The sequence below is a fragment of the Salmo salar genome, chromosome ssa16 (assembly GCF_905237065.1).
Source record: "Salmo salar chromosome ssa16, Ssal_v3.1, whole genome shotgun sequence".
NCBI lineage: Eukaryota > Metazoa > Chordata > Actinopteri > Salmoniformes > Salmonidae > Salmo > Salmo salar.
Genome location: NC_059457.1, coordinates 73,395,259 through 73,406,885, shown reverse-complemented (window position 1 = coordinate 73,406,885; position 11,627 = coordinate 73,395,259). Strand labels below are relative to the sequence as shown.

Sequence of the window (11,627 nt, the reverse complement as noted above, 5' to 3'; positions counted from 1 at the left end):
TATGGATGTGGTGTCTGGCAACAGCAAGCTGAACCTGGCCTTCGTAGCCAACCTCTTCAACACACACCCAGCCCTGAAGAGGACTAACAGCAACAACATAGACACAGCACTCATAGAGGGTGAGCTGCACACACACACACTCACACACTCTTTCTCTCTCACACACACACACAAACACACTGTAATATGTGTAATGTTGTCCTAACAGGAGAATCCAGAGAGGAGAAAACATTCAGGAACTGGATGAACTCTCTGGGAGTTGCTCCCTATGTTAACCACCTCTACTGGTACAGTAACCACACACACACACACACACACACACACACACACAGAGACAGACAGACAGACAGACAGACAGACAGACAGACAGACAGACAGACAGACAGACAGACAGACAGACAGACAGACAGACAGACAGACAGACAGACAGACAGACAGACAGACAGACAGACAGACAGACAGACAGACAGAGAGTTGATGTTTGCATGTGTTTATTGGTGTGTGTGTGTGTTGCAGTGACCTGTGTGATGCGGTGGTAATTCTCCAGTTGTATGAGAAAGTCAACGTCCCTGTAGAGTGGAAAAAAGTCAACAGACCTCCATACTCTGCACTGGGAAGTAACATGAAGAAGGTACACACACACACACACACACACACACATACTTTATTTGAATCCACCAATCAAATTGAGAAAAAAAGGATCCCAAACATGTCAAAGGTCCATGTATGTGTAACCGATGTGAAATGGCTAGTTAGTTAGCGGTGGTGCGCGCTAATAGCGTTTCAATCAGTGACGTCACTCGCTCTGAGACTTGAAGTAGGGTTTCCCCTTGCGTTGCAAGGGCCGCGGCTTTTGTGGTGCGATGGGTAACGATGCTTCGTGGGGTGTCAGTTGTTGATGTGTGCAAGGGTCCCTGGTACGAGCCCAGGTTGGGGCGAAGAGAGGAACGGAACCTACACTGTTACATATGCAAGGCACTCAAAGGTACAGAAAGCACCTCCTTCTCCAAACAGCTAGGCTGCCCACGACAGCTGAAACAGAGCAGTACCTAGTCAATTGCTTTGCCCTAGTCAGGCTTCTCAGCAAAGGCCTGCTCCATGTAACCGTCCAATGAGCAGCCCACTTCCCTGGCCTCCCCCACAACAACAATATCTGGCGTATTTGACACACACACACACACACACAGATTCTCTTTTATCAATATATTGTTGATGAAAATACAGAGGATTTCCAGGCATTGTGTTGGTGTGTATGTGTGTGTAGTTGGAGAACTGTACCTATGCGGTGGAACTGGGTCGGAATAAAGCTCGATTCTCATTGGTGGGAATTGGAGGAGTGAATCTGAACGAGGGAAGTCCCATGCACACACTGGCTCTGGTCTGGCAGCTGATGAGGAGGTATGTACAGTACAAACACACACCTTTCCTTTTTCACTTCGACATCTCTCTCACCTCTTACTATCCCTCTATCATCCCCCACCCCCCTCAGGTACACTCTCCAGGTGTTGTCTGATCTAGGAGATGGGGAGAAGATTGGAGACCAGATCATAATCAACTGGGTCAACACTCAGCTCAAAGAGGGAGGCAAGGACTCACAGATCAGCAGCTTCAAGGTGGGTGTGTACGTGTGTGAACAGCTTTAATGTGTGTGTGTGTGTGTGTGTGTGTGTGTGTGTGTGCGTGTGTGTGTGTGTGTGTGTGTGTGTGTGTGTGTGTGTGTGTGTGTGTGTGTGTGTGTGTGTGTGTGTGTGTGTGTGTGTGTGTGTGTGTGTGTGAACAGTTCTAATGTGTGTGTGTGTGTGTGTGTGTGTGTCCTGCAGGATAAGCTGATCAGTACTAGTCTCCCAGTGATAGACTTGTTAGACACCATTGCCCCGAAATCTATCAAAGAGGACCTGGTGAAGAGAGGGGAGCTCAGCGATGCAGACAAGCTCAACAACGCCAAGTAAATAACCCCTGACCCTTAACCTCTGAACTCTAAATGACCTCGACCCCCAACCTCTAACCTCTTACTTCTAATTGATCCCTATCCTCTGACCCCTGACCCCTGAGCTGACTTCCCTTCCCTTTTGTCTTCCTGTAGGTACGCTATCACGGTATCCAGGAAGATCGGAGCCCGTGTCTACGCTCTGCCTGATGACCTGGTCGAGGTGAAACCCAAGATGGTTCTGACTGTGTTCGCATGCCTGATGGGGAGGGGCATGAAGAAAGCTGACGGCTGAACACACACACACACGCTCAGACACACTAACATACACTAACAGCCTGTCCCAATTTGCATCTTGCCCTTTACCCTCTTCCTGTCTCTTGCTCATCTCGTCTGTGATTAGATCAGTGTATATAATCGGAGAATCAGAGCGCAGCTGATTGTTCATTAAACATTTATTTCAGTTATGTGCTCAAGGAGGCACTGATGGATCATTTTAATATCTCTAAATGATTCATGTATTAATTCATTCTGTATAAAAGAAACCACAGAATAGAATTATAAATCTATATAGTGGAGGGGACATGAACCCTTTGGTTTCAATCACACACACACACACACACACACACACGCACACATACACACACCTTACAGAATGAACAGTACAGACATGCTGCAGACCTGTAAATGTTGTGTAATTCTCTTGACTTAGTAAACTCATTCTACCGACGATAATATCCTGGCAGCCTGACATTTTGTTCATGCAAATTGTGTGTGTGTGTGTGTGGGAGGAGTGGTGCATTTTTGAATACTCAATCATAAACACGTATAATAAAACCCATTTAAGAAACGTGTGTTTATGACACCCGTCACCCGGGACTGAGATAAATATTTACCAGAAACAAAGGAGGACAACAAAGGAGAACTGTGTGATGGAACTAGGTCAGTTATCCTTGTGTGAGTTGATGCACGGTTCCAACTTCCCCTCCCGCCTCACTCCCACGTTTCAACTGGCAGTGATAATTACTGTACCACAGATACATCTTCCCCTCTCGCCTCACTCCCACATTTCAACTGGCAGTGATAATTACTGTACCACAGATACATCTTCCCCTCTCGCCTCACTCCCACATTTCAACTGGCAGTGATAATTACTGTACCACAGATACATCTTCCCCTCTTGCCTCGCTCCCACATTTCAACTGGCAGTGATAATTACTGTACCACAGATACAGCTTTTTTGGGCTGAGCCTCAGAGGTGGAAACACAAACGGCAACATTTTGGAGCCAAACACTGGTGCTCAGCCTGATAATGTTAATAAATCACACGAGACCTACAAGCTCTTAGAATATATACCATGAGAGACCTACAAACTCTTAGAATATATACCACAAGAGACCTACAAACTCTTAGAATATATACCACAAGAGACCTACAAACTCTTAGAATATATTCCATGAGAGACCTACAAACTCTTAGAATATATACCACAAGAGACCTACAAACTCTTAGAATATATACCACAAGAGACCTACAAACTCTTAGAATATATACCACAAGAGACCTACAAACTCTTAGAATATATACCACAAGAGACCTACAAGCACTTAGAATATAAAGTACCAGTCAAAAGGTTTGTACACACCTACTCATTCAAGGGTTTTTCTTTATTTTACTATTTTCTACATTGTAGAATAATAGTGGAGACATCAAAACTATGAAATAACACATATGCAATCATGTAGTAAGCAAAAAGGTGTTAAACAAATCAAAATATATTTTAGATTTTATATTTTTCAAAGTAGCCACCCTTTGCCTTGATGACAGCTTTGCACACTCTTGGCATTCTCTCAAACAGCTTCACCTGGAATGCTTTTCCAACAGTCTTGAAGGAGATCCCACATATGCTGAGCACTTGTTGACTGCTTTTCCTTCACTCTGCGGTCCAACTCATCCTTTATCATCTCAACTGGGTTGAGGTTGAAGGTGTGTTGGGCCATTGTCCGTTTGAAAAACATAGTCCCACTAAGCGCAAACCAGATGGGATGGTGTATTGCTACAGAATGCTGTGGTAGCCATGATGGTTAAGTGTGCCTGCAAACTTTATGATTGAGTTGGAGGTGTGCATGGCCACGCAGCCATGGGTGAACAGGTAGTACAGGAGAGGGCTGAGAACACACCCTTGTGGGGCCACAGTGTTGAGGATCAGCGGGGTGGAGATGTTGTTTCCTACCCTCACCACCTGGGGGCGGACCGTCAGAAAGTCCAGGACCCAGTTGCACAGGGCGGGGTCGAGACCCAGGGTCTCGAGCTTAATGATGAGTTTGGAGGGTACTATGGTGTTAAATGCTGAGCTGTAGTCAATGAACAGCATTCTTATATAGGTATTCCTCTTGTCCAGATGGCAGTGTGCAGTGTGATGGCGATTGCGTCGTCTGTGGACCTATTGGGGCGGTAAGCAAATTGGAGTGGGTCTAGGGTGTCAGGTAGGGTGGAGGTGATATCATTCTTGACTAGTCTCTCAAAGCACTTCATGATGACAGAAGTGAGTGCTACGAGGCGATAGTCATTTAGTTCAGTTACCTTAGGTTTCTTGGGAACAGGAATAATGGTGGCCATCTTGAAGCATGTGTACACAGCAGACTGGGATATGGATTGATTGAATATGTCCGTAAACACACCAGTCAGCTGGTCTGCGCATGCTCTGGGGACACGGCGAGGGATGCTGTCTGGGCTGGCAGCCTTGCGAGGGTTAACATGTTTAAATGTTTAACTCACGTTGGCCATGGTGAAGGAGAGCCCACAGGCTTTGGTAGCGGGCTGTGTCAGTGGCACTGTATTGTCCTCAAAGCGAGCAAAGAAGTTGTTTAATTTGTCTGGGATCAAGACGTTGATGTTTTCTTTTTGTAATTCGTGATTGACTGTAGACCCTGCCACATACGTCTCGTGTTTGAGCCATTGAATTGTCACTCTACTTTGTCTCTATACTGACGCTTTGCTTGTTTGATTGCCTTGCGGAGGGAATAGCTATACTGTTTGTATTCGATCATGTTTCCAGTTGCCGTCCCATGATTAAAAGCAGTGGTTCGCACTTTCAGTTTTGCGCGAATGCTGGCATCAATCCACGGTTTCTGGTTAGGGAAGGTTTTAATAGTCACAGTGGGTACAACATCACCGATGCACTTACTAATAAACTCGCTCACCGAGTCAGCGTAAACGTCAATGTTATTGTCTGAGGCTACCCAGAACATATCCCAGTTCACGTGATTGAAGCAATCTTGAAGCGTGGAATCCAATTGGTCAGACCAGCGTTGGATAGATCTGAGCACGGGCGTTTCCTGTTTTAGTTTCTGTCTATAGGCTGGGAGCAACAAAATGGAGTCATGGTCAGATTTGCCGAAGGGAGGGCGGGGTAGGGCTTTGTATGCATCGCGGAACTTCGTAGCAATGGTCCAGAAAGCTACCAGCCCGTGTCGTGCATTCGATATGCTGTTAGAATATAGGAAGCCTTGTTCTCAGATTAGCTTTCTATGTCTGACCAGTTGGCCGCTCCGTCTGCCTCTCCTGTGTTGTTTTGGATCAGCCTCTGGGATAAGATCTCATGTCCAGGGTGGAGGTCCGAACAACAGATCCGCTTCGGGAAAGTCGTATTCCTGGTTGTAATGTTGGTAAGTTGACGTCGCATTTATATCCAATAGTTCTTCCCGGCTGTATGTAATAACACTTGAGATTTTCTGGGCTAACAATGTAAGAAATAATACGTAAAAAAACAAATTACTGCATAGTTTCCTAAGGACCTTAAGTGAGGCGACCATCTCTGTCGGCGCCATTTTGTATGGGTGGCTACTTTGAAGAATCTCAAATATAAAATATATTTACATTTGTTTAACACATTTTTGGTTACTACATGATTCCATATGTGTTATTTCATAGTTTTGATGTTTTCAATAGTATTGTACAATGTAGAAAATAGTAAAAAGAAAAAAAAACCCTTGAATGAGTAGGTGTGTCCAAACTTTTGACTGGTACTGTACAATCACAAGACACCTACAAACTCAGGCTAGTAGTCCAGATTCTCAATCTCAGAACCACCTGCAGAAGTAGACAGATATACACAGTTATATTGCACAGTAGAAAAAGGCCAATGTGATCATCATATTCAATAGGTAATGCTGGACAATAACAGTAACATGCAAATATTTTAGGATTTTTCCCACAGAGATTAAATTACTGAGTTCTAAATAATGTAAATCTGTGCGTTTTCCATCCTCTCTGCTGCAGTTTCCTCAAAGGAGAGCAGTTTGCGTTTGTAACTTGTCCGAATCAAGACTGGACCTCTACAGTTGCCATAGCCAAACGTCACTTTGGAGCGAAAGTTTTCAAACGGCTCCTTTGAGGAAGACATGAGGGCCGAAATGTTGTCGTTTCCGCATAACAGTGTACAATTTAGCCAGCTGTTTTGAAATAGAGCGTTTTGTGGACTGTTCACAGTCCCTGGTCTAAAGATGGAAGGCTTGGAAATGTCCGCTATGATACCTGCACTGCAGGAGCTAGCGAGGTGAGTCTGCGCTGTCTGTACGCTGGACGTTATTGTTTTGCTACTGTAGGTAGCTAACATGCTAGCTAATGCTGGCTAACTTAGTAAAATGTTCTAACTGCTCCGCATATTGCTGTTTAATGAAACAATTAAACAGTATGACTTCATAAACGTCAATAATGCTAACTAGCTCGGTAGCTTGTACACTTAGTTAGCTACTGTAGCTAGCTAACTACATTGCTGTAACAACTTGTTGTCAATGCAGTAGAATCAGTCACGCATATCAGACACATTGAAGGTTTGACGATTTTCTACACTTCCAGTGCCACCGCAGAGGAATACAACAAGGTGGTTCAGAAGCCTCGTCAGATTCTCTGTCAGTTCATTGACCGAATACTGACAGACGTAGATGTCGGTGAGTCGCAGTTAATCTCTCTGTCGGTGCTTCTCTCTCAGTTTCTGTCTCTTCTCGCCCAGTGTATTGACTGTGTGTATCTGTTTCAGTTGCGTTGGAGCTGTCTAAGAGGTCCAGTTCAGAGCCAGCGTGTGTGATGCTGTTGGACTTTGTTCAGCACATTATAAAGTCTTCCTCTCTGATGTTTGTCAACCCTGCCTGTCAGCTGGCCCACTTCACAGACACACAGCAGAGCAGCACCGGTAAGAACGCACACACACACTTGTGGTTTAAACTGTCCTCTCCCCCTTACTCCCTCTCCCTTATTCTCCCTCTCCGTCTCTCTCGCTAGAGTTCAGTAGGTGGGTTGTCGGCAGGTTGCTGCGAGTCGCCGCATCGCCAAGCTGTGACGTCATCCATGGGCGTGTCTCGGCCGTGCTCTGCTCCCTACTGCACGCACTCAGACCGCGAGCACCAATCACCTTCAACGTCATCGCCAAAGAGATGCTTGGATTGGCCCAGGACCTCAGCAATCTGCTCTACACACACACACACTCACACACCCCAGGAACACATAAACACTCTACAAACACACACACCTTGTGGCCGGTAACCCTGCAGTCTTTCTCTGTCTCTCTCACCCCTTATCTCACCCCCTCACCCCTCCTCCTCCCCTCGCCTGCCGCCTTGGAAACCCTGGTTGCGGTGACAGTGAACGTTCTAACTGACGCCCTCAGGGGATTGGCCAGCCGCAGGGAGATGGGGGTGGCTTGGGAGGCAGGCTGTTTGGTCGTGGCCTATGGGAGTGCTCGGTTAAGGAAGGTTGCTATGGTGATGCTGAGGCGGTTGGCGGAGATTGGTGGGTTCCCGGAGAGGCGGAGTCAGGAGTTTTTTACAGCGTACCTGACGCTGCTGGACACACACACACCTGAGCCAGAGACATATGGGGGAGAGCTGCTGAAGCTGACGCAGTGTGTGTTTGGATCTGCGCACACACCTGCTCACACACACACACGGTTTGAGCGTACCCACCTGGCCCAGCTGTTGGAACGTGTGTGTGTTCTGGCAGGGGCGGGCTTAGTTCTGGAATCAGAGGTCAGCCAATCGCTGAGCTTTGTCTTTAACTTCCTGTTGTCCGTTCCACCGGGATATGAGAGCGCCCCGTCTCTACGGAAACAGAGAGTCACTGATGTCTGCAGAACCCTCACACACTCCATCGGGATGGAGAAACAGTCTGAGGTACGCACACACCATAGAGGTAGAAAGAGGACTCATCTTTGTATCTGTGCAATTATAAAGTCTTTCTCAGCATGGCCAGCACAAGTGAAGCAATCTCTATTTTAAAGTAGTCAATTTTCTTTTGTGTTAAAAAAAGCGTAAAGCTAATGTTGATGATTTACCACCACCTGCAGTGCTGGAGTCCTGAACCAAATCTTGTGTGTCATTCATTTATTGTGGCCACTAGACGGTGGTGATATTTTATAAACCATAGGCAACCCAATTTGAAGAAGACAATGCTCTGATCGTTGACTGATCGCTTCCAACCCATTGTAGTCTCTACCCAGTTGACTATTTTAAAATGGTGGAAACCCTCAATGGCAATGACCATGCTGAAACGGGTTATAACCATCTAGAGTCCCCTTTCCACCTGTATCTCTCTCTCTCTCTCACACACACACACACACACACACACACACACTGGCCTTCATTTATCAACCAATTGCATTTGGTTTGTATATTTGTGTAAAGTCAGCTTACAGTTCTTTGTGTGTGTGTGTCAGTGTGTGCAGGGGTTTCTTTACACTGCCCTGAAGGCTGAGGTTGCCGTGGTGATGCAAGAGAGGGAGGATGGAGAAACGGCTGCTAAGCGACCCTGTCTACCCATCACCCCCCTGGCCAGCAAGACCCCCAAAACTTCCCCGATGTGAGTCACATCTGATCTCTACTCTCTAGATCACTCTAAATCCTACTGTCCATATCAACATGCTACCATCTTTATCTCTCTCTGTGTGTGTAGGGAGGTGGACATGCGTGTGCGTAGTGAGGTGTGGGCGGCAGTGACCAGCAGGCTGGATGACCTTCTGGCCTCTCTGGTGAACTGTGACCTTGACCTGACGACCCCTGAGCCTGACACTGACCCTCAGATGACCCTGAGAGCTCTGGAGGGACTCGCTCTCATCCTGCACCTGGCTGGCCTCTGTTACACACACACCAGGTATCTCACACACACCCAGAAGGTAACACACCCCACATCATCTCTCACACAGATCTTTCCATCTCTGTCTCTCTCCTCCAGCTCCTCCTCTCTCCTGTGGCTGTCTGCCTCCACTCTGGGCAGGGCTTTGGAAACCTGTCAATCACTACTGGGCGGGGCTAAGTCTACCACTGACCACGCCCATATACAGTCTGCCATCCAGGTGGCTGTCAGAATACTGGACTCCATCATCTACCTGACAAGTAAGAATACACACACACAAGCACACACATGCATACATAAATTGTTGTGATGTAAAATGTCGTTCTCACCTCCGGTCTGTGCGTAGTGAGTAGCCCGGCTGAGGACAGTGGTCTCCAGAGTAGTGTGTGCACGTTGCTGTCTGTGCCATGGGTGTGTGAGCTGTCGTCTGTCCCAGCCTATCAGAAGGCAGGATTCCCCCCCAGCCTCCCCGACTTGGCTAAGAGACTGTCTCCCTGCTACTGTGAGTTACACTGTGTGTGTGTGTGTGTGTGTGTGTGTGTGTGTGTGTATATAACATCTCTGTCTCTGCAGCCCCCCAGGTCCAGGCGGAGTGTGTGTTGCTGCTGTCTCTGCTGCGTGGGGATGTGTGTGTGTCGTGGCGTGTGTCTGTGTGTTCCCAGGCCCTGGAGAGTCACCATGAGGTGGTCAGGGCCAGCGCTGTCAGGAGCTTTCCTCTACTACTGCACCACGTGGGACACACACACCACAACCTCACACACACCACCTTAATGTAAGTACACACACCACAACCTCACACACACCACCTTAATGTAAGTACACACACCACAACCTCACACACACCACAACCTGACACACACCACAACCTCACACACACAACCTTAATGTAAGTACACACACCACAACCTCACACACACCACCTTAATGTAAGTACACACACCACAACCTGACACACACCACAACCTGACACACACCACAACCTCACACACACCACAACCTCACACACACCACCTTAATGTAAGTACACACACACCACAACCTCACACACACCACCTTAATGTAAGTACACACACCACAACCTCACACACACCACAACCTCACACACACCACAACCTCACACACACCACCTTAATGTAAGTACACACACCACAACCTCACACACACCACAACCTCACACACACCACAACCTCACACACACCACAACCTCACACCCACAACCTTAATATAAGTACACACACCACAACCTCACACACACCACAACCTCACACACACCACCTTAATGTAAGTACACACACCACAACCTCACACACACCACAACCTCACACACACCACAACCTCACACACACCACCTTAATGTAAGTACACACACCACAACCTCACACACACCACAACCTCACACACACCACAACCTCACACACACAACCTTAATGTAAGTACACACACCACAACCTCACACACACCACAACCTGACACACACCACAACCTCACACACACCACCTTAATGTAAGTACACACACCACAACCTCACACACACCACAACCTCACACACACCACAACCTCACACACACCACCTTAATGTAAGTACACACACACCACAACCTCACACACACCACCTTAATGTAAGTACACACACCACAACCTCACACACACCACAACCTCACACACACCACCTTAATGTAAGTACACACACCACAACCTCACACACACCACAACCTCACACACACCACAACCTCACACACACCACCTTAATGTAAGTACACACACCACAACCTCACACACACCACAACCTCACACACACCACAACCTCACACACACCACCTTAATGTAAGTACACACACCACAACCTGACATACTTTCAGCGTTCAGGGGTATGCTAACAGTGTTTCTGTCTGTGTAGGAGTGTCCTGGAGGACAGCTCAGAGCAGGTGAGGGCAGAGCTAGCTGGTATTTCTGGTCAGCTGACCTGCGTCCTGTCGGGGAGCTCCAAATTAACTGTCAATCACAAGGAACCCCTCCCACTACCCATGATCCTTTGCTCCCGCCTCGGCCTTGCAGCTGAGCATGCTGGGAAGGGCACTCCCATTGGAGCATCCGTCATCAAGCCCGTCCTACCTCTGCTACGACCGAGCAGCAGCAGTGTTGCCAAAAGAGGTGTGTGTGTGTTCTTGTTTTAATGTTGACGAAATGAGTGTGTGAGATCTTACGTGTGTGTGTGTCTTAGCGTTCCTAGATGCTCTGCCGCACCTCTGCCAGCATGTCAACCTTGGAGGCAGAGACAGTGACTCTCTGGCCATTCTGAGAGATCTGATTGGCCTAATAGAAGACCCAGACCCGTCAGTCAGAACACTCTTCAGCCAATCAGTTCGCTTCCTGCTGTCGGAGCCCACCTCCGAACCCGACCAGGATCCAGTCAAGGAGCTGCTGGTGTCTCGTGTGAAGGAGGCGTTCAGTAAGGCTAAACTCAACAGAGACGACGAGCTACGCAGCACACTCATACTGACCACTGGAGAGATTGGCAGGTAACACACACGTCAGAAAACACTTTTAATGTCTTGGTGAAAAAGATGTGAT

General features: G+C 47.5%; 2 protein-coding genes across 10 annotated transcripts in view; both read left to right on the top strand.

Moving 5' to 3' along the window:
* The window catches only part of LOC106591444 (plastin-1), a 17,823-nt gene extending 15,161 nt beyond the window's left edge, over positions 1–2,662 (top strand). For all 3 annotated transcript variants that reach the window (XM_045697739.1, XM_045697741.1, XM_045697740.1), the window contains 7 exons: positions 1–119; positions 209–287; positions 517–631; positions 1,265–1,398; positions 1,490–1,613; positions 1,821–1,945; positions 2,084–2,662. The exon at positions 1–119 is cut by the window's left edge and continues 77 nt beyond it. In XM_045697739.1, coding sequence (XP_045553695.1) covers positions 1–119; positions 209–287; positions 517–631; positions 1,265–1,398; positions 1,490–1,613; positions 1,821–1,945; positions 2,084–2,222 — 835 coding nt within the window. In that variant the 3' untranslated portion in view covers positions 2,223–2,662. The remainder of the gene's footprint in view (positions 120–208; positions 288–516; positions 632–1,264; positions 1,399–1,489; positions 1,614–1,820; positions 1,946–2,083) is intronic.
* Positions 2,663–6,260: 3,598 nt separating this feature from the next.
* atr (ATR checkpoint kinase) overlaps positions 6,261–11,627 on the top strand; it is a 41,387-nt gene continuing 36,020 nt past the window's right edge. For 5 of the 7 annotated variants that reach the window (XR_006759824.1, XR_006759823.1, XR_006759825.1 and 2 more), the window contains exons 1-10: positions 6,261–6,486; positions 6,789–6,880; positions 6,970–7,122; positions 7,212–8,098; positions 8,641–8,783; positions 8,877–9,316; positions 9,403–9,558; positions 9,630–9,828; positions 10,954–11,207; positions 11,278–11,575. Coding sequence is in view for 4 of the 7 variants with exons in the window: in XM_045697733.1 (XP_045553689.1) it covers positions 6,434–6,486; positions 6,789–6,880; positions 6,970–7,122; positions 7,212–8,098; positions 8,641–8,783; positions 8,877–9,316; positions 9,403–9,558; positions 9,630–9,828; positions 10,954–11,207; positions 11,278–11,575 (2,675 nt within the window). In the remaining 3 variants the exon portion in view is untranslated. The remainder of the gene's footprint in view (positions 6,487–6,788; positions 6,881–6,969; positions 7,123–7,211; positions 8,099–8,640; positions 8,784–8,876; positions 9,317–9,402; positions 9,559–9,629; positions 9,829–10,953; positions 11,208–11,277; positions 11,576–11,627) is intronic. The other 2 variants (XM_045697735.1, XM_045697734.1) reach the window with 2 other exon arrangements.